The 22,211-nt window shown below is 42.9% G+C and overlaps 1 protein-coding gene across 10 annotated transcripts in view; it reads left to right on the forward strand.

The window, feature by feature from the left end:
* Positions 1-22,211, forward strand: part of C2CD3 (C2 domain containing 3 centriole elongation regulator) — a 60,361-nt gene that overhangs the window by 10,989 nt on the left and 27,161 nt on the right. For 9 of the 10 annotated variants that reach the window (XR_012585191.1, XR_012585192.1, XM_074572244.1 and 6 more), the window contains exons 12-24: positions 1,181-1,299; positions 2,294-2,416; positions 4,572-5,039; positions 5,947-6,098; positions 7,264-7,507; positions 8,076-8,259; positions 9,548-9,728; positions 11,354-11,526; positions 12,447-12,567; positions 14,022-14,290; positions 15,121-15,210; positions 16,086-16,706; positions 17,560-17,877. Coding sequence is in view for 8 of the 10 variants with exons in the window: in XM_074572244.1 (XP_074428345.1) it covers positions 1,181-1,299; positions 2,294-2,416; positions 4,572-5,039; positions 5,947-6,098; positions 7,264-7,507; positions 8,076-8,259; positions 9,548-9,728; positions 11,354-11,526; positions 12,447-12,567; positions 14,022-14,290; positions 15,121-15,210; positions 16,086-16,706; positions 17,560-17,877 (3,063 nt within the window). In the remaining 2 variants the exon portion in view is untranslated. The remainder of the gene's footprint in view (positions 1-1,180; positions 1,300-2,293; positions 2,417-4,571; positions 5,040-5,946; positions 6,099-7,263; positions 7,508-8,075; positions 8,260-9,547; positions 9,729-11,353; positions 11,527-12,446; positions 12,568-14,021; positions 14,291-15,120; positions 15,211-16,085; positions 16,707-17,559; positions 17,878-22,211) is intronic. The other variant, XM_074572242.1, reaches the window with a different exon arrangement.

The raw sequence follows: 22,211 nt of genomic DNA on the forward strand, positions 1-22,211 counted from the left end.
GTATATTCTCCGTTCGTGTCCAGACAAAACATCTAATTCTTCTGAACCTGGGCTTTTAGTAGTGCAAAAATACTACAGCCTCCTGCACTTTGTCTTGTGTAGTTACATCCCAGCTCTTTGGAACCTAGAAGAATAGACAGGGCTAAAAATAATTTGAAGAAGCCGTCAAGTCAATCCGCTGTACCGTTATCTTTCCTGAGAGCTGTTTATGCCCAACAGGAAAAATTCCATAGCCATCCCAGGCAAGCTGTAGGGGTGCTGCACCTCCTGTTAGAAAAGTTTCCTTATGTCTAACCTGAGTTTTTCTCATCAAAAGAAAAACTTTATCCATTGTGAACATGCAAAGCGTACTATTTCAATGCTGTTGTACTGCTTATTCTTCTCTTTTCTAGACTAAACGCCAATTCATTCAGTCTTTTCTTGCAGATACTACTTTTCTCCTGGACCTGCCATTATTCTTGCAGCCCAGCTTTGACTCTCGCAAGATAATGTCTTGAAAACATTGTTCTAAATGAGGCAGAGTTCTCCCACTGAGGAAGGGAAAGTCTTACTGCGTGCTAAGATGACAGAGTCTTGGTATCAACTGCAGCCTTTAGATGCTGCTATAATATTAATTCTGCCGTGCTGCCCTCCTGGTCTCAGAACTTTTTTCGGTCTATTTTCTGGTCGGATTATTTTCTGGTCTCAGAAAATGAAGAAGGGTTTACTTTGGGCTTGATGTTAATAAGTAATGCAGAATTAAATGATTGTGTGTGGAACAGAGCAGTCTCCATGAGAAAGGTTATTTATATTCAGTTAATTTTGAATAATTGTTGCTCCTGTGAGCAACAACAACGACAACAAAAAAGAAGTAAATTAGCTGCAGAGTTGTGATATAAATTAATAGGTTGAAAGCTCGAGAGATTCTCATTGAGGGTTCCAGCGACAGCCCTTTCCCCTTCAGCTCCCAGCCCTGCTTGGTCTCTCATTCTGGCAGATGTGCAAGCGCGCTCTGTGTGTTTGTCCATCCTTCTCAGAAGTGCCCTCGTATCGCTTTCCCCTCGTACCTTCTGAGCTCCGTGTGTCTCTACTCACCCGGCATGTTCTCTGCAGAGACTGAAGGCTTCTCTGCTCCAGATCAAGCTCAAAAGGTTGGCTCTGAACCTACTTAAGAGCTCACAAGTCTCTGTCTTCCTTGCAGTGGTGAAATTTCAGCAGCGGTTTGTGTTCCCTGTCCATTTCGGTGGAACGATGATAGAGCACTGGTGGAGCTCTGACCTTACTTTTAAAATCTACATGAGAAAAAGCACCCAGAAAAAGGTACTTATTGAAGGTCGTTTGTACTTTGTGCATTGAAAAACAAAGAAATTCTTTGCGTTTCTATTTCCTCCAAATCCTTACGCAGACAGCAGTGGCTTCTCTAAGTCTCTGCAATGCTTCGTTGCAGTTGCTGCCATCTCAGCCATCAGAGGCAAAAGAAAGTAACATGGTTTGACTGAGCCACTTCTTAATTGACCATTGCCACATATTATGAAGGGAAATGACATTAGGTACAGATAGCATACGTTAAACTAATTGCTGTTCAATCTTGTTACCCAACTAAATGATTTTCCGAGTTCAAGACTGACAGGTGAAAAAAAAAATTGCCCTTCCCTCATCTTTAAAACTGATCTCTTGCTGTGTAAACACATTGGATCATCTACAAGCATTAGTCTTCAAGGAGAACACAGCTCGTTTAGCGATATAAAATGAGTTAATGTGGATGCAGTTGATATCATTACTCTGCCCCACAGTAAGGGGAATAACATGAGGCGTGAGAAACTGGTGTAACTTATGCATTTGGGGGGAAAAAAATAAAGTATCTTTTCGCTAAAAATATTTGCATAATCATCTGCATGTGACGAAGACAGCGAGAGGTGTTAACTCAGCTTCTGTTTTGCTTTAATCAACGCCAAGGATATCTGCCCATCTGTTCTAATAGGAGCTTTCCTTTTAATGGGTGAATGAATTGCAGCTTTAAATACGGCAGTTTTGCTCAGTTAGTAGGATTTGGGGTGTTCATTTTTGCGTTAACCTGGAACTGTTTGCTGTAGGTACTGGGAGGATTTTCCTTGTTGTTGTCCTAGTGATACTTGAAATTGGAACAAAGGGAAACTTTCCTTCAAATCCTTATTGGTAAAAATAGTGGCGTAGGACTGGGGAGGGCATAGGAGGGACGACAGCTTCCCAGAAGGCTTCCGTTTTACAGTATGCCCGTAGTTCTTTAAACCTGACTGAAATCTTGCAAAAAGGATTTTTTTTTTACTGCCCTCAGCCAGCGGCCGTTGGCTCAGCAGCCCTTCAGCTGTGCAAGGTTATTCAGTCGGAGTTGCTCGCTGTCAGCTGTGAAATACCGGTGGAAAAAGAGGAAGGTCAGACACAAGTTGGCCCACTAAAGGTATGTGTTTTACCATGTAGAGTTTGAGTTAAATGACCTGTTGCTACCAGTTTTGGCTGGATGTTCTCTCTTTTTTCTTTTTTTTTTTTTTTTCTTTTTTCCTCCTCTTTCTTTTCTCCCTTTGCTTTAGTTTGCTAGCTCTCAGATATGAAGGTTTGTAAGACCAATACAAGATGACATGAACCTTTTTTTTCCTTAGGGTTTTAGAGAAATATTTTGAACCTCCTCCAAGTCTAAGGATGTTGCTGTGTGACGTTCCCCTGGCTGCAGGGTAAAACGAGGGTCAATAAGCCAAAGCTTGGATACAGAAACCTCTCTACAGGCAGATTTTGATTCAGGGCTCAGAGCTTTGGCTTCTGCTCCACACGTGACATGAGCTGAGGTCTCTCCTGACGCAGAGGCCTGATGCTCCCCATCATTGGTACCGCCATTGTGATCTTTTGCTGGTACCACCATTGTCATTTCAGGAGTTACCTTCGCCACAGTTTCTACCAGCATGCTCAACTGCTCTTTGAGAAGGATTAACAGTCCTGACAGCACATTTGAGAGATTTGCCAGTTCTGAGGAAAGACAGCTCTCTAGATCAGCACGTGAAGGGTTAAAAGAGTATTTGGGAGTTTTACATTCAGAGCTCCTAAATTATTCCCAGCGAATGTGAGCGTGGATTGCTTCTGTCCCTTTGTAGTTCATGGCATGAGCGATGTTCTCTGTCACGGGGGCTGTGAAACATCTTCCAGAGAAGCCATTCAGCAGAGCTTCCAGTAGAGGAGCTGCAGAAGGGTGAAACAAAACGTAGAGGTTAGGTGTGAGAGGAGTTAATTGAAGGTAGGAGAGGAGAAATGGTGTGTGGGGCAGGAGAGAATGGAGCAGAACAGGGGGTGAGAGGAGAAAAGTGGAAGGAGGCATCGTGGGGACTTAATGAACTGCAGTTCAATGGAAGAACTTGTGGAAGGGGAAGCTAATACTTAAAGAAAAGTGGTTTTGGTCGCCCTGTCTCTTAGGTTTTGCGTGCTCGGTGTAATACCTGTCTGTCCAGCCCTTCTGGGCAGGTCATGGAGGATAAGGGATGTCAGCGATTGAGCCCACTTCACATTTCTTGGGTTCTTTTTGGCAGATGGCCTTGAACTCCTCATCTTTGGACGTGTTCTTTATACTTTTTAGGAGTAGATACCGCTTATGATCTTTTGCTGCAATATCTTGTCTCCTCCCTCCGAAGTCATAGGCAAAATTCTTGAGTCTGATTATTTTGTTTTTCTTATTTGGGCATTTTATGACTCCAATCCTTTTCTTTATCCTGTTACCTTATCTTCTGGGCTTCAGTTTGTTTCTCCCCTTCTTGCTGTCCTGTCCTGTGAATGAATCCAGCAGATCTATGATGCTCTGTAGCAATTAACACTTGCAAATTAACACTTGCAATTCCTTTAACCCTTGTTCTGGTGTTTCTTTCATTGCTTTCACACACACATTTTCATTCATACCAGTCTAACTATTTCTCTTGCAAATCTTGACAATGTGAAGAGGCAATTCAGGTGGAGGACAGAGTGTTAAAAACAAAACAGAAGCCAAAACCCCCCAACCTCAGAAAGACAAAAAAGCAAAATAAAAGCCAACACCTCCTAACCTTCAGAAAGAAGACAAATGCGGTGGGATATGTTGACCATTGGAGAGAAAAAGAAGGAGCCCACAGAAGGGAGAGGTGTTAGGGACAGCTAAAATCAGCAGGGGATGTAAAAGTGAAAGGGCATTTAGAGGCAAACACTTATTTTTCATCATTTTTTTTTCAAGCAGCAAGTGCTGCAGCAAAGTGAAGCAAATGACAGTTGTGATACTTCGTCACAGCAATTTTAACCTTGGCGAAGCAGGTGTTCCTCTTTCAGTCAACTTTGTCATCAGTTTTAATTTTTTCCTTTGTTCAGCTGCAATTGTGTGGTTTTATACTTGAGTTACCGCTTTATTTGATAAAACAGCGTGTTATTTATTTTGCAGTGACAGTTGTTGCTTGTAACCACGGTGTGTCTAAAGGTAAACCTTCTGGGTGATGATCTAACAGTTCTTGAACGAACGTGCAGTGCGTTTTCCTGAGTTTATGTTGCCATCGCTTGTCTTTTTATGGGGCACGTCTTCTGATCTGCCCGCTTTTCCTTGCACAATGCAGGTATCTGTAGAGCTCGCAGCCGATAACAAAGACTTCACCCGCACCGCTGCCCGGTCAGCAACAGCTGGGCAAAGAGTCCCAGCCCATGCCGTAAGAAGTCCCCGGCTGGAATTCCAGGAGCCCAACAAGAAGAGTGTAAATGCAGAAAGTTCTCGCTGCTCGAAACTTAACGACTGTGAGGACTCGCAGAAGACGGGAGCAGCCAGAATAAATGTCGTGCAGCCACCACAGGCTGTACCGACCTCTGTAGCTCATAACCTGATGACACAAATAACTGCATCAGAAGAGGATGGATTATTACTGCATGTGCTCTTGATGGTGCCAGAAGGAAAGGATTTTGTTGCTGAAAACTGTGGGCTCCACAGCTCTTGTAATGTGTATTTAAACTGCAAACTGCTCAACACTGAGGAGGCAACGAGATCTGCTGTCGTGTGGGGCACAACACAACCCGCCTTTAATTTTTCTCAGGCAAGTCACAGGTTTTCAGCTTAACACTGATTGAAACGTGCTATTCCACACTGACAAACGTATTTCAAAGATAAGTTACTTTTATATATGTAGGAACTTCTCTGCTCGGCTCTGTCGAGTATATTGAAAGGATTTTCAGTATTGTTTTGGCTGCATTGCACAGTTTGAAATGCAGTTCCTTGGATAATAAATGAGACTTTTGAAGTACAAAAGAAAAATAGTCAGAAAAGTTTAGGTTAAAGCTGAAAAAAAGTTGACTTCTCCTTTCTTCCATTGATGACATCCTAATATGCAGATGTAGAATTTTTTCTGTTCCACTGCTCGATGTTCTTTTTCTTCTCAATGGATATATCGGCACAGAAGTGTGAGTTTCTGTCCTAATATGGGCCAGAGCTTTCCCCTGGCAAACAGCAGCGTTTCAGACATTTAATAATGTTATGAGTTTGTAATTTTTTTCTGGACGTTTTGCTTTGGAAATGTCAGGATGCCCAAATGCATTTTTTTTTTTTTACTTTTAACAATACCTAGTGATCTGTTAGACTCCTTAGTCTTCAGCTGAAAGAGTGAAATGTAAAAACATAGAAAAAGACATCCGAAACAGTTGTCTGAAGTGATTTATCTGTTGTTTAGTAAACAGGCATTTAAAGATAAAAGCAATGTTTTTTAAGATAGCATATGATCATATTTTAAAATTTCTCTAAATTGCATTTATTTTCCTAGCTAGCTCTTTTCCAAGCCTACCAGTTTTCTGAAACTTGTTAGGCAAGTGCGCATTTAATTTTTAATTTCCGTATCTAAAGAACGCAATTCTGTAGATTGGAATAATGTAGCATTACCAGAACGCTCTGTACTTAGTGAATAGCTTCCACTGTATTCCGTGTACAAATTCTGCATTAAACTCTTCCAGGTGATGCCTTTGTCATTGACTTCCAAACACTTGGAGCGGCTAAAGAACAACGTCATGATTATCGAAGCATGGAACAAGATGGGAAGCCCCGGCTGTGACAGACTGCTAGGATTAGCGAAACTTCCTCTGCATCAGTTTTACATCTCATTCAAGTAAACATCCTCGTTGCATTTTTTTTCTTGGGCTGGGATATATCCTAACTGATGGGGAAGAAGGGAAGGGTGGTGTCTGGGGTTTGCGTGGGAGAATTCTTAACTGTACATTATAGCAAAAGGCATTTTTGTCCTGCCAGGTTTCCTCTGGCACTTTCCTACACTGAGCAGTTCATGGGTAACTTACACTCTCCTCAGACAGAAATACAAGTGAGAAATAAAGACACTTTGCTGCATCAGGTTTGGAGCCAGTTTAACTTAATCAGAATGGCTGCACAGGAAAACGAAGTGTGGCTTTCCTTTGGTGATTTTCCAAGATTGTGACGGATTGAGTGATTTTGTTCCTGATTATGCTCTGCAGAGATCCCGCTGCTAGGGATAACACTTGTGGTATCAAAAAGGTCTCTAAATACTTCCTGGTTTAATTGTCGTTTTATCCTTTTGGTCTCTCCAGAGCTCTTTGTTCTTTCTGGTTCAATGTTTTGGCTTTTTGTTCAGTCGAGAAATATACCTGCTAAAACCAATTTAAATTAATGGAAATACTGGATAGAAGAGATTCTTTTTAATGCGAAGGATTAATTCCTTGTATATTGGTCAAGGTAGTGATAGGTGGAAATCAGATGGCACTGGAACTGACTGGCCACTACTTTGTTAATTCTTAGTGTGTCATTTGTATAATTGTTTCAGTAATCTACTGTAGTTTACTTGTATATATCTTCAGTGTACTGTTAGAGGTTTTTACATCTCTCCTGCAGACTGTCCCTGTTCCTTCTTTTCTTCCTGCCCAAGTCTATCCCCAAAGGCAAATAACTGCCTCATAAAACTATAATATGGCTACAGTATATTAATAGGAGTCTTGTTCCAGTTCATCAACTCGCTCACGGATCTCTAGGCTGGCTTATAGCTAAGGCTGTGCTCATTTTTGGAAAGCTGTACTTTGTCATTGCTGAAAATAGCCTTTTCCATTCTGCAGCTGATGGACCTGTCCTTTGTGAAGATTAGTGTAATTGAGCCAAATTTTGGAGGAATGGAGATAAAATGGTTTCTGACTGCATTGGAAGTCCCATCTAAAATGAGCTTTGTGTGATCATGTTCGTATTCAGGTGGCTCATTCTCATGCTGGGGCTTTTTTTGTTTGTTTTTCTTTTGTTTTAATCTATTCTAGAGATCCGAAGATTTCCCATCTGCTCCTTCAAGCTCAGTACCCCGTGGTTGCTGTGGACAGCTATATGCCTGTGGTAGATGTTTTCACTGGCAGTAGAAGTGGAAACCTGAGGGTCATTCTGGCAATGGGGTCAGCTGAGCAAATAGTGGCACTGCAAAGGCTAAAACATGATGAAGGAATGGCACCTCCCGTCACACAGCGCCCTTCCCACTCTCTGGACCCTCCTCCTGCGGAGCACGCAACGGTATCATTCAGTAAATTCCCATTCTTCTTGTTAGGGACATGTGAAAAGGATTTCACCCGTGGGTTCACTAACAGATGAGCGATCCACAATCTCTTTTGATGCTGTAGCTAATTTTGTTATAAATGATCACTTTCTTTGCACAATTATATGGTTTGTGCTTTTTTCTTACTCGCTTTTCCTCACCAGTCTTGACATTATTGCCTTTTTTACTGCCCTGCATATCCACTGCTTCAATCTATGTGACAAGTGCAGTTAAAGAAAAAGAAATCTAGAAAATCATAACTCTCACAGCTTTATTCTTTACCATACAGGTTTTGCCATTACCTTTGAGTTGGATATGTAGGAACTTTCATGCTTTTTCTGTGCTGTGTTTTTTTGGCTTTTGCAGAAAAAAAGAAAAAAGCGCTATCAGGCTTTTGATGTTTCTGTGAACTTCAGGGGCAAAATAGCAGATAGTGATTCTGAACCCTCCTGTCTCAGCCGTCTTAGAATCTCATGTTCCCAGCCCTCTTGTATGCTGTTTCCTAAAGATACGTCCTTTCCATGTGGATTTCCTTTGGTTTATTAGCAGTTAGACCAAGAAGGGGAAGACCTGATGGAGCACGTGTTTGAGATCCATGTGGAGAGTGTGAAAGGACTCACTCCCTTACAGTCCACCGTCTGGGGAGAGGCTGACTGCTACGTGCAGTACTATTTCCCAGTTCAAGAGGCTGGTTGTGGTGCGCTGCAAGGAACCGAATTGCATGGGGAAGGTAAGTTTCATTGATGATACATCCTTATTTAGAGCATAGCTTTAGTTAAATATTGTTTAGTAATGTTCTCGCTCCTTAAGTAAGAGGGTTTGTATTTCTCTGAGCTTCCATAATGCATCCAGAGCTTGCTTTACGCAGATCCACGTAAAACTGTACTTGGGCTGCGTCAGTAAATTAAAAGCCTGCTTCGACTGAGGCAGATGACAAAGTTGCCAGAAAAAAAAGACACCTAGTTCTGAAACTCTTCAAATGGTCCTTCCTTTTTGTTAAAAATCCTAGAGCGCTTCGCCAACTGATCCTGCAAAGATGCAAGAACAGGTTCACAGGGAATACTAAGATTGTATACAGTTAAATTCAATGAAGGCTTTATATACACAAGCCTTTCAAGATGCTCATTTTCATGCATACACCAAGAGAAGGCTTGCCTGTTTTAGATCATTAGGATTATCAAGCAGTATTTACAGAATCACAGAATGGTAGGGGTTGGAAGGGACCTCTGGAGATCACCCAGTCCAACCCCCTGCCAGAGCAGGGTCACCCAGAGCAGGTGGCACAGGAACGCGTCCAGGTGGGTTTGGAATGTCTCCAGAGACGGAGACTCCACCACCTCTCTGGGCAGCCTGTGCCAGGGCTCTGCCACCCTCACAGGAAAGAAGTTCCTCCTCATGTTGGGATGGAACTTCCTATGCTCAAGTTTGTGCCCGTTACCTCTTGTCCTGTCACTGGGCACCACTGAAAAGAGCCTGGCCCCATCCTCCTGACACCCCCCCTTTCAGTATTTCTAAGCGTTGATAAGATCCCTCCTCAGCCGTCTTTTTTCCAGACTGAAGAGACCCAAATCCCTCAGCCTTTCTTCATCAGAGAGCTGTTCCAGTCTCCTCATCATCTTGGTAGCCCTTTGCTGCCCCCTCTCCAGCAGTTCCCTGTCCTTCTTGGACCGGGGAGCCCAATAATTGCAATTGTAGAAAAGGACTTAGCATTGATCTTGAATGGTTGGAATCACTAACATCTGTTTCCTCTGAAAAATACCAGTCAGTAACATTGTTCCGTAGCAACTCCTGTGGACTATGTCAGCTTCCAGCCACATGTAGCAGTAGTTTTCAGCCTGTAGTAGTAGTCTCATGGGAATGCATGAATTGCTTGTGAAAGATTTGGGAAGTGAAACTCCGAAGAGCAAACCTTTTGACAGAAGACTTATTGTCCACAGGAACTTCTGAAGGATCACAAATAAAAAAAGGTTGAAACGCCTAAATGCAAACATTTTTAATCAACTCTGCTTGACTTGTAGGCATCAAATTAAAGCCGTTTCGCACAGCAACCACTTTGTGCGTCCCTGATCCCGTCTTTAATGATGAACATCATCATTCTTTGTTGGTTCCTGCTGATGTCCCAGTCCAGAGGCTCTTGGTCGGTGCATTTATGGCACCAGGAGCGGCTGGAGGAGGAATCCAGTTTGAAGTCTGGTGCAGGTACAGAATAACATCCTGTTCTTTGTAGATGTCACAGCAATACAGATAGAGACATACGAGGATTGAAAAATGTCTAATTGTGGGATGGATATTTAATAATAACTGAGCAAATGGTGAGCTCATCAGCATTGGGTGACGAATATCTGCATTTAAGATTGCCTTTAAGACATGTGAGCCTTTTTTTCCCCTCCAAGAGTGCTGATTACTCTTTTCTTCTTACAACTTCATTAGAAAGTGTGTGCTCTTCATTTGCTTTCTTCCACTTTGTTACCAGTGTAGTGATCTAAAAGTAGCGTTTAAACTCTTGGCCCATCTAAATTTTACTTAATAGCACCCTGGCAGTATAATTTTAATGTTTTGTGGGGTTTTTTTTCCCCTAATACAAGTCACTAAGTACAAAAGAATATACTATAAAATGTTTGTAAGTTCAAATTGTAGTTTCTTTGGCAACTGAAACGAATTACTGGTAACAAAAAGCAGAGACCATGAAGACAGGTAGCTTTAGAAAAGCATAATTATAATGTGTCTGTTCTGTAGTAAACAAACCAAGCTATTTAGAATTTGCAAGTTCACATGAGAATTGTTGCCTGCTGGGTGTGTTTACATTAATGGTGGTAATGACCAGAGAAGCTGAAGTGACCAATTGTTAGTGTCTGGCATTTCAAAAACTGCTTTAGCTCTGTTTCCTGAGGACGATTGGACTTCAGTTTAATTGTGCCCTGACAGATCACTGATAGCGGCTGGTAAATCTAGGCTGTTTGGGGTGAAAGGAGCCGATTATCGAGCCGGAAGCCTTTTAAGAATTCTATAAACGTCTTCTTGTCAGCTGGCAATATTTGAAATGGAAAAAGCTTACCAACAGATCCTTGTAATTAGGAAGGAGATTAGATACTGACTGCCAGATTCCAAATCAGGAGAGTTCTTGCTATGATGCTGTCAGCATCTTGAATTACTCCTAGAAGTGTAGGGGGAACAAGTAGAAACCAACAGGGCTATATTCCAAGATGTTGGGGGTACTGTTCAGGCAGGACTCTACCCAAGGCTCAAACAGTCCATTAATGTTCAGGATTTGTCCCAAAATGGAAAGAGAAACACAAGTCTATAGCACTGCCGTGTTACTCAGTCACTGCTGCTGAAAACCCAGTGGATGCCTTTCTCCTGATCTACCTGTTGGTCATTAGATACAGAGCCAAAACTCGCTTTAGGATGAGTCTGAAGCCAAATAACGCAGTAAGAAATGGTCTAGAGTCGTTTTTTACACTCGCAAACTGGTACCACAAATCTGTTCTGCAAGTAGCAGTTTTATTTGTTAATAAAAATTGAGAGTGGAGGATGTTTGGTGCCAGATCCTTCTCTTGTTTTTCTTTGGGATGCCAATTTTTCGTAGAGTTTCTGCTGGTTGACTTGCTATATTTGTAGCATTGTCTACTTGAGCACTTACTGTTTTGGTTTTTTTTTCCGTGGAAATTCACTTCCTTGAGTTTATCCCTTAGCTGTCAGGAGACTAACTAGTGTTTGAAGACACACAAATTAAAGTTGGCTTATGTACAGTCTTGAGAGAAATAATGATCTTTTTGTCATCATCAAAACAACATGATTGATGCTGCTTCTTGGTGTCTTACCAGGTATTATTACCCAAATGTCAGAGACCAGATGGTTGCCAAAGGGACCTTGCCTTTGTCACGGCTATGTGCCATGGTGACTATGCAGCATCGTGAAGAAATAGGGATACAGACTTTTAATCTTCCGTTGGTTCCCAGGACTGATTCCTCAGAGGAATTTCATCTGCGGTCTTCAGGTAAGGAAGGCTTGTGGGTTTTACATTTAAAAGTGAAAATCTGTGTGTTTGCTGCCAAGGGAAATAAAAATACGTATTTGTGTTGGCGACTGATACCAGCCATGAGTATTTTTCCTCCCAGCTTTCACTGTCACCATACCTAGTGAAAAATAAATGATTAAACATGAGCTACCCTCAAACTCCTAACGAATTTTAAAAAGCCCTCCCTGTGTATTGAACTGCTTAGTTGCCACATAAGCCACAGTCTGTAGTTAGGTTTCCCATGTCAGGTAGGGAATGGGAGATCTGAAGAAGGGCTGTTTATGGTACATGCTGTGGGCAGAAACATCTTTCTGGGCTGCTGTGGTTCTTTCAAATGATACATCAGCTCTGGAAAGGCCACTGAGGAAATCTGAGGCAGCTTCTTGGAAAAATTGGCCGTAAAAAAAGCTGGGTCTGGAGAGGGAGTTCGGTGTGCTTCAATTCTTTTATAATAGGTTAGCCACGTGCAGCAGCAGAAAATCTGTCTCTTTGAAGATTTTCTCACTGCGGTGCTGTAAAAAAAGATGTGTCGAAATGCTGCAGTAGGATGTTTTAAAAGTATTACAATGAACGCACGCATGAGGGCGCGGCTGGGTTAAAGAGCCTCTCCTGGTGTCACTACGCCATAAATTTGCCAGCGAGGAGGAGCCATTAAAAGTAGCTGATGTGACTGCCAGTAGGTCAGGTTGCAGGCCATAGTCCTTAAAATTTCCCCCTGTGCCTCCTGTATCAGGCTGTAATTTCTGGCTGAAGTACAGCATCTTGCACAATCTTAATGGATTTCATATGGAATTAATTTTTTGTATTAAGAGATACAACTAAGTATTGATTATATTGGATGGAACTGTACAAAAAGCTGACCGTTTCTTTCCTTTCTTTCTTTCTTTCATTTAATCCAGGCTTGCTTGATGTGAGTGTGAGATACCAACGATCCGTGAAAACAGCAGCAGGAATAACTGCTCAAGCTGTTTCTCTTTCCGTGCAAATACACAGAGCAGCTGGTTTGCAAGCAGCAGCTAGGTAAAGCCTAATTCAAAAAGGAAGATTTTTCTCTTAAAATAGCTTTATCTGGAGGCAGCAGGCTGAGGCAGTAGATTAGAACAAATTGTGACTGGCCAACTTTCCATCTGCGGAGCCCGAGATTCAAACCGTGTTCTGATCAGAAGTGAAAACAACTTCATAAAGAACATCAGTGGTTATTTTTGTCCTTTAAGCTACAGCACAATGTGGTAGCATTGATTCTGCAGAGGGCTTGAGACTGTAAGGGCACATTTTTCTACACCAAAGGCTGATAGAAAAATTGGCTGATATAAAACGGTACCTATTTGGGCATTGGCTCTTGGAGTGGTGCTATTTAAAAGCTAGCTGAGATTTGTTTTCTTGAATTTCGCTGTGGAAACACCAGTAAACTAACTGGTAAGTGAAACGTGTTCCTTTTCACCAGAAGGCTGCTGCATTAAGTGCATGGTATCACCTGAACTTCATTCCAATATGTGATTTTCAAGAATTAAGAAAGAAGGGGATGGAAAAGGGGGAGTTAATTCCATAAGAGAAGGATGGCTCCTGTCATTCTAGAGTGGTGCTCGCTGACCCTTTCTCAGTTGTTGCTGAGCTCTTGACCCATCTTATATTCAAGTAGACTCTGTAAGGTGAGGGTCACTGCTGTATGGTGCCTGGAGAAGTTGTGAAAGTGGAATGACCTCAGACTCCTTACAGAATCATAGAATAGTCTAGGTTGGAAGGGACCTTTCAGATCATTGAGTCCAACCATCAACCCAACACTGACCAAAACCACCACTAACCCGTGTCCCTCAGCACCACGTCTGCCTGGCTTTTAAATACCTCCAGGGATGGCGACTCCACCACTGCCCTGGGCAGCCTGGTCCAATGCTTGACAACCCTTTTGGTGAAGAAATTTTTCCTAATATCCATCTTAAACCTCCCCTGGCGTACCTTGAGGCCATTTCCTTTTGTCCTATGGCCTGTTCCTTGGGAGAAGAGACCTTCAGGTGTATGACCTGAGTAATACCTGGGTCTGTTTTACTTGTAAATGATTCCATCTGCTAATTTCACCTCCTTTTGCCTGGCAGTACTAGTCTGTAAACATAATTTGGCTTGGCCATTTGCTTCCTTCTAGAGCAGGTTGTCTGGGAAGTTATCCTACAGCTTTTTTCTACAGCATGGGATGGTTTTAAAAGGTGCTGAATACTTTCTCCGCCACTTTGGTCTCAGATCCTGACAATGATAAGAGCACAGTATTCCTAGTATGTTCCTAGTGTGTTCAGATGAAAAAAAATGGTGAAAAATAACACGCAGCCAGAACCCACGTCTGTTCTGACTTACAACATTCACTGTTTTGTCCAGTATTTTCACCATGAAGACTTGAAACCTTCGCTTTGATTGCGTTGGTTGCTAGATTCCTTGTATGTTATATTCCTTCTCTTTCTTCTTTTCTTTCTACATGCTGAATGAAGAGCTGTGGCACAAAAGAACCCTTCAGTCCAGTACTATGCAGGTGTGGGGGTTAATGCGTATGTCTCCGTGCACCTCTCCTTCCTACCTGAGGCAGAGAAACACAACACGCGAGCTGTGGCTCGTACTTTCTGCCCCGAGTTCGAGCACCACGTAGAGTTTCCCTGTAACCTCGTCATCCAGAAAAGCAGTGGAGAAGCCTCTTGTCTGGGGGAACTCTTGCAGTCTGCCAATATTGTCTTCTCTATCTACCATCAGAGCACCAAGTCAGGTAAGGTGGACAAGTGACAGTGGCTGAATGCTGTTGCCAAATGATCCAGTCCCCTTAATTTTTAGTTTAGAAGAGAGACTATTCTGTGCAGGCGCTAATAGATATAATTACCTAAACTGTTTTCAGAAAAGGCTTTGGGAGATACTGTTCTCCTTGTGCGAAGAGTTAAGGTTTCTAAGACTCCAGGTGATCAAGATCACCTTTTAAATGAAAAACTAATGCAACTAACAGTAACCGACGCTTGAGTCTTGGAGCACCCTGCCTTTTCCTTATTGCCTCCACTTCATGAACGAGGCAGTGGAGGTTCAGAGAAACGATAGCTTAAAATCCTCCAATGACCCTGTGGCAGATAGGCAGGATTCTTTTACAGCGTAACAACATGTTGTAGAATTGTTTTATAAATAAAATTTACCTAAAGATGACATTGTTTTTTTACACCTGGGGGAGAAAAGTCCGGAGTGGCACGTTGTTAGGGTAACTGACCACTAGCTCCCCACTGGTTACTCAGTGTTCATGTATGGAAATATCCCCTCAAAGTTTTTCCAAATCCAGTGTTGGTGGAGCATGTATCCTGTAATGAATGTGCACTGGCAATGCCTGCAGACAGATTTTGTTCATACCCCTGTTTCTCGTGGATTTTGGCCTGATAATGTACTGGGCCGTTTGTTTCGACTTTGTCCTTTTTTTGTGGGTTAAAAGTGTTTTCAGTCTGACAGCTGAGCTATTTGCTGTTGAGGCAATACAGCTTTCGTTCAAAGGAGATAGCGTCTGAATCGCTTTTAAATCTTGCGTTCTAATTCAGTCTATCTGCCAAATGATTGATTTTCCAGCCACTGAGACGTTGGCACCTCGGCCTTCAAGAGATTATCTTCTCGGGACAGTCACAATTCCAACCAGAGACCTGCTGAGAAGAAGATCAGGTAATACAGCAGCGTTAACGCTGCCGATGTTCTGGGTAAATGCTACAGTAATTGTGTAAAACGATTTTCATTCCCATTTTTGCAGGGGGTTGGTTTGGTTTGGTTTGGTTTTTTTAGACCATAGTTTATCTCAGATATCGCCCAGGCCTTCATTAAAAATCCTGTATTAGAAAACTCATATAAGGGTTGTTGTTTGAAGGTCATTTTTTGGGGTGTAGGATAAATAATAGCTCAATGAATATTAACTTCCTTAGTATTTCATTCATGCCATTTATTCTCTACCTTATGGTGGAAAGTCCAAGAGTAGCAGCGTTCAGTGGAGGACTGATGGTTCCTTTTGAGATGTCAAAGCTGGAAACAAAGGCTTAGATAGGTTAGAAAGCAGTAGGATTAACTTTTTCTAAACGAAATGTAAAATATCTCCTCTTATCTAGTGTTAGTTTGTGATGATAGTGTCTTGTAAGAATGTTTTCGTTATCACCTTGGTTATTTCTGCTTTAATCTCAGTATAGTGCTAGTTTTCTCCAACATGAAGTTTCGGGTTTATTTTTAATGGGAAGAGAGGAGGAGGAAAAAAATTAGAATGTCTAATTTTATAATTGGAGATTCATGTGATATGGCTTTATTGTAAAATGAATGTCATTAATGAAATGGAAAGTGAAATGCATTTGGGGTCACATCTACCGGTGAGGTTTTCTGAGGTCTAACGATTTGCTGCTTTTTCAGGTTAGAAATCATTTGACAAATTCCAAACTTTCACAAGAAATAAATACTTCAAGTACTGGTCCTTGACGAATGACCAGAGAGCGGAAAATTCTTTACTGATGTTTTTAAAAGGCAGGATAAGTCTAAATATTAATTTTTTTCTCCTGAAGGTATTACAGGCTGGTACCCGGTTACCCTATCTGAAGATCTAATGCCCTCACACTGCACAAACGTCATGCAGGCCATTGTGGGAGGACTGGAACTTTCTGTTACCTTTGCTCATCAGGAGGACAGAGCGCGTGTTTTGGAGGCCGCGAAGCTCTTAGGATGGAACGCTGAGGAGAGCCACGAAGACAGCATGGATGATAGCGATGAATGGGAGCAGAGTGCCCATCCAGTGACCGTGACTATCTCAACTCCAAGAGTGTGGCTGCCGGTCCACTGTGTGCTGCTTGCAGGCCAGACGCTCCTTGATAAAAGCACTTATTGCTACCTCAGGTATAAGCTGTATAATCGGGAAGCCACGTGGACTGTGCTTCAGAGGCCCAAATTGAGTGAGGACACCAAGAACGTTACAGTGAACTTTAAGAAACCAAACAAGGTGACTCTCAGAAGGAGCCAAGGACTGCTTTGGTTCTTCAGAGAGGAGAAATTAGAAATCCAGGTGTGGTGGGCATACGGTAAAGAACATGATGTGGAAAGACCACTTGATACAGATCGTCTTATCGGATCTGCCTATGTCGACCTTGCAGCATTAGCAGAGAGGTCGAGGACAACACTAAGTGTTAGTGGTAAGTTCCTAAAGAACGTTGTCGTGTTTCCTTCCTCTTTATTGATGATTTAGTTTGGTTACTTCTCTAGTCTCTTTAAGCAAAGTATTTACAGCTTTGTCTTGTCCTGCGTGCAACACGCACTCAACTCCTTTCACTGAAGATAAATAAGGTTAAAATGCTTGCTTCTCTGAATTCAAAACTTAGCAAGTTTAAATGGGTGAAAAATTGGCAGTAATGATCAGTAACAGGGAGAGCAATTAGCCTACGTGGAATGATGAAGAATGTTTCTTCAGAATTACGGATTGGGCGTCATAATAGAGTGAGAAGCAGTAAGGATAACGTCTCTCAAGGAGACTGAGCGCCTGCAGTCAGAGCAAATGACTAAGAACTGAGAAGGTCATGGAAACTTCTGCTTTATTTGGTTACTTCGGCTTCTGTCGTTGACGTGGTATGCATTGGCCACCAGCTTGCAGGTAGATTTGTGGACAGATCATTGGCTCTTCTTTTGAAGAAACAAGAGTTAAAGCAAATTTTTATGCTGTATATGTGCTGTATTCTCCATATATGTCTATAAAATTATGCGGAGGCATTATTCCCAGGACTCTCAGGGAGTTGATGTGCTTTAAAATAGTGATCCGAGCTGCCACTGAAAGGGTGCCTGATTTGGGGGATTGGTCACCTGTTTTTAACCTTTACAAGCTGCTACTTCTGCCAGCGCGCTGGGTGATACCTTGCGTAGAAATTACAAATTCAAAATTAATTCTGCTGGTCTGAGGTGAGATCGTTACTGTAACAAACTGCACCGGCTGTTTTCCCAGATCCCGGTTTTTCTTCGGCTTGTTTAGCTGATTGGTTGTGAATTCTCTTACAGGGGTTTATCCGTTGTTCAGATGCAACGCTGCAAACCTGGCAGGAGCTGCTGTACGTGTTCACATCGTCCTTTCTTCCACTTCTGCTGCTCTGCCCAGCAGACTTCTCTGTGCCAAGGAATACCGCAATAGTGAAGATGAAGGTACAGAGAAAGCCCCTGATCTGAGCCAACGGGTCTCTGAAAATCAGAGTCAGAAACTGGATATCGTAAGTTCAGAAATCGCCAATGGCAAACCACAGGAAGACGACGCGATATTTCTGGAAAACACGGTTGCTGTCAATATCCTTGTGGAAAGAGCAATGCATCTAAGTTTAAAAGGTAAATTCACCACCACCCCCCTTTTTTCCCTTCTTTTTTCTTTCTTCCCCCCTCCCCCCTCGCCCCCGGATCTGTTCGTATCAGGTACTTCACAGAGCAATTTAAATCCTCAAACTTATTCCAACGCAGTGAATGGATGTGATGGGTTTTGAACTTGGCTTCATAGTGTTGCAACCCCGAGAGCTTTGCATCGTTGTATAAGCACAGGGGAAGCAGGAGGTTAAACTATTCAGCCTATCTCTATTAAGAAAATCCGAAATATAAATAATACAGTGTTCACTGTTACGGATGACAGCTGAATTCTGAAGTTAAGCATTATCTGAGTAAGTTAACCCCAAGACACTCATATCTCAAAGACTCTTGCAAATTTGCATTTTTCACATATAATTAATTTGTAAAGCTGGCTTATTCGTGCTATCTGGAGACTGCCAGACGCAGCGGTGAGGAAGGGCAATGGAAGGGCAGAGCAGTCCGAGCTCATCCAGGCTTGACGCGCTGCTTCCCGCTCTCTGGAGTGGGAATTACAGTTCGGTGGCCAGTCGCTATGCTGAGGGTCACCAAAGAATTGCTCTTTGCTTTTAAATTTATGCTAAGCATATTAAAATATTCCTTCCTAGCTGGTGACGTTTGGTTCTTGATGTGCAGCAACGTAACACACTTGGTGAATTTGCAGGTTTTTGGAGCCTTTTGTTTTTTCCCTCAAGTTGCTGTCTGTAAATCAATCTCTTTGTCAAAGATGAGCTAAAGCCTTGAAAACACATCAGGTGCTCTACCCTTCACCTTGGGCACCTCTGCCGCTGCAGGACTCGATCACTCTGTGTTTGCTCGGCACTTGGAGTGATGTGATCTTGTTTGGGCCATCGCACGCTACCAAAATACAAATAGGAATAAGGAACTGACCCGAGGTGAGTTCACTGGAAACGTCTCTGTGAAGATCAGCTGTTTCACACTCCAGGTGATATGCCGGAAAGCAACACTCGGGGTTTTATGGCATGATAACTCAACTAAAAGAGGCAAATATAAGCCATGATTTAAGTGTAAGTAATTCTGATACATACTGAGCCCCACAGATGGCTCTTTTATAATGATTCTGTGATCTTCTGGAATTCATAAGATCATGGAATTGTCTGGGTTGGAAGGAACCTTTTAGATCATCGAGTCCAACCATCAACCCAACACTGACAAACCCACCACTACCCCATGTCCCTCAGCACCACGTCTGCCCGGCTTCTAGATACCTCCAGGGATGGCGACTCCACCACTGCCCTGGGCAGCCTGGTCCAGTGCCTGACAACCCTTTCGGTGAAGAAATTTCTCCTAATATCCATCCTAAACCTCCCCTGGAGCAACTTGAGGCCATTCATTGCCTTTGGAAACCTGATGGAACATTGTTTGCTACTGCAAAGATTCTGATGGGATAAAGGATGTTTCTGTTGATGGCGTACACTGTCGCAGTATTTCCATCTATAAACAACGTATCATTTTAGGGGATTTCTAGAAGTAACTAACTGAGAGGCAAGTAATACACTGAAACAAATGCTATATAAGCTGGTTTCAAGAATAATTTGCATTCTGGAATACATTTGCGGTCCAGTATGTTATGGATGATAAACTTCCTGCAATTTTGGAAGAATTCCTTCAGATACACAATTTTCAGAAACTGAGTGAAGATACAAAATGTTTGCCCAAGCCTCTTCCTATTTTTAGAATCACAGAATCACAGAATGGTTTGGGTTGGAAGGGACCTTAAAGATCACCCAGTGCCACCCCCCTGCCCTGGGCAGGGACACCTCCCACTAGAGCAGGTTGCTCAAAGCCCCGGCCAACCTGGCCTTGAACCCCTCCAGGGATGGGGCAGCCACAGCTTCTCTGGGCAACCTGGGCCAGGGGCTCACCACTCTTACAGTAAAGAATTTCTTCCCGATATCCCATCTAAATCTCCCCTCTTTCAGTTTGAGGCCGTTACCCCATGTCCTATCATTACACTCCCTGATAAAGAGTCCCTCCCCATCCTTCCTGTAGGCCCCTTTAGGGACTGGAAGGCTGCTATAAGGTCTCCTCGGAGCCTTCTCTTCTCCAGGGTGAACAACCCCAACTCTCTCAGTCTGTCCTCACAACAGAGGGGCTCCAGCCCTCTGATCATCTTCGTGGCCCTCCGCTGGACCCCTTCCAACATGTCCATGTCCTTCTTGTGGTGAGGACTCCGGACCCGGATGCAGTGCTCCTGGTGGGATCTCACCAGAACAGAGTAGAGGGGGAGAATCCCCTCCCTCACCCTGCTGCCCACGCTTCTTTTGATGCAGCCCAGGATGTGGTTGGCTTTCTGGGCTGCAAGTGCACATTGCCTGCTCGTGTTGAGCTTCTTGTCCACCAACACCCCCAAGTCCTTCTCCTCAGGGCTGCTCTCAAGCCATTCTCCACCCAGCCTGGATTTGTGCCTGGGATTGCCATGACCCAGGTGCAGGCCCTTGCACTTGGCCTGGTTGAACTCCATGAGGTTTGCACAGGCCCACCTCTCAATTTCTCGTGGTCTGAAGTCAATTTTCCTGTTTTCTTTTTCATCATCTTCCAAATAATAGAAAGAAGAGAAACAACCTAAATTTCATAATGTTGGAAAAGAATGAGATTAATTCTATAAAAATGCAGAAGCTCTACAAAATGCAGAAGTTCAAACCAACAAGTCCTTTCTCTAACTTGGTTCTGTTTTGAGCACTGTTTTGAACAATATTAGAATTTTCCATGCAACTTTTAAGGACTGAAGTCACTTTAATCTGCAGTTGCTAACCTCTTCCTGCCGTGTCTTTCATCTTTTTCTGTACAGTTCTCGCATCCCCAGGGAATAGATTTTTCTCTTTTTTTCATTTTCTTCTATCTGTGGGGGCCTTTCTTTAAAGTTAAGCTTCACCACTAGGGAATGGCGGCTGGACTGGCAGAGCCTGGGATTCTCTCCCCCCAGAACACCTACAAAACAGAAGCGTAAGGGTGAAGCTTCTCCGTGGACCTCACTGGGATGTAGGGCCATGTATTTATCACTGGAAAATCATCCCTAGCAAAAGGGAAGGAGTTTCCCTTCCCGCTTCTCTGCCAGGATGCTCCTTACAGAGGCTTTTGTCATATGGACAGTTGTCCTTTCAGAACAATGCGAAGAACGTTTTTCCAGAAATTCTTGAGCCGTGTGGCAGCTATCGGCACGTTATGCTGCCATCCGGCCCATGTCGTGCAGGAGGTGACCTAGGCTTAAAGCTCTTGTGTTTTACCACCTGCTTCCTGACCTGTCAGGCCACACACCCCAATTTGTTCTCTCACCTCGTCCTTCATATCCTTTTATAAAGCAGAATAAAACAAATATTTCTAAGTGTAACTTCTTTGCAGAGTTCAGGCATTGGGAATTGCTAGGCTAAATCAGGCTCTGTAAGACTCCTTTGATTGTGGCTGAGCTTTCGTTAGAGCCAACAATTCTTTCTATTACAGACTTTTCTTTTCCTGGAAGAAAAGCAAGCCAACACTCAAGAAATGCTGGGTTTGCCTTTGACTAGAAATACTGATTTTTAGGTCTGTCTTTACATGGAGGAGGTGGTGAGCTGGTCTGGACAGGTCTTCCTCGTTTCTCTGAGCTCACATTGCCCACGCCTGTGTTTCAATTGTCGTATCTACAGTCTGTGCAAACTGCAAAGAGTTTTGTGTGGCGTGTTTCAGCTGAAGTCATTGGGGATATTGTAAAAAAAAAAAAAAATACATCTTTTTCTCAAGCAAATCCTCATGGTCAAGGCACAAATGAGCAGTAACTCAGTAAGCTACTATAAATCAGTCACATTGGATCGTATTTCCACGTAGAATCAGACTTCAGGAGAATTATTTTTGGTGAAATCAGATTCAGACTCAGCAATTTTGATCGTTGTGGCCAGCAAGGTTTTGGAGAAGTCCAAAGCCGAGTCCTTGGAAAGCAGAAAGGAGGAGATAATTCGTAATAACCGAGTGATAGTTGGTTGCAAAGTCTGATCTTGTTTCCCCTTGGCTAAGTCCATTTCTCCTCGCAGATTTTCCAGCTACAAATTCACCATCGGAACAGCTCTGTAAGCAGTAAAATGCTACTACAGCTTTACAAGCCGTGGTGCGCTGCAGCAAATTAATCTCACTAATGTGAACAGGACTAAAAGGGTCAAACCGTGGAGGAAAGGTCACACACAGAAGGGAAGAGGCCTTAAGCACCTCTCCTCCTTTCTGGGCTATAATTCAGTGAAAATAATGTATAATTTCTGCAGTTTTCATTCAACAGTCTCTAGTCCATACTATTCAGTGGCATCTGGGGAACATCTTAGCTCCATCCCTTGACC

The sequence above is a fragment of the Larus michahellis genome, chromosome 1 (assembly GCF_964199755.1).
Source record: "Larus michahellis chromosome 1, bLarMic1.1, whole genome shotgun sequence".
Taxonomy (NCBI): domain Eukaryota; kingdom Metazoa; phylum Chordata; class Aves; order Charadriiformes; family Laridae; genus Larus; species Larus michahellis.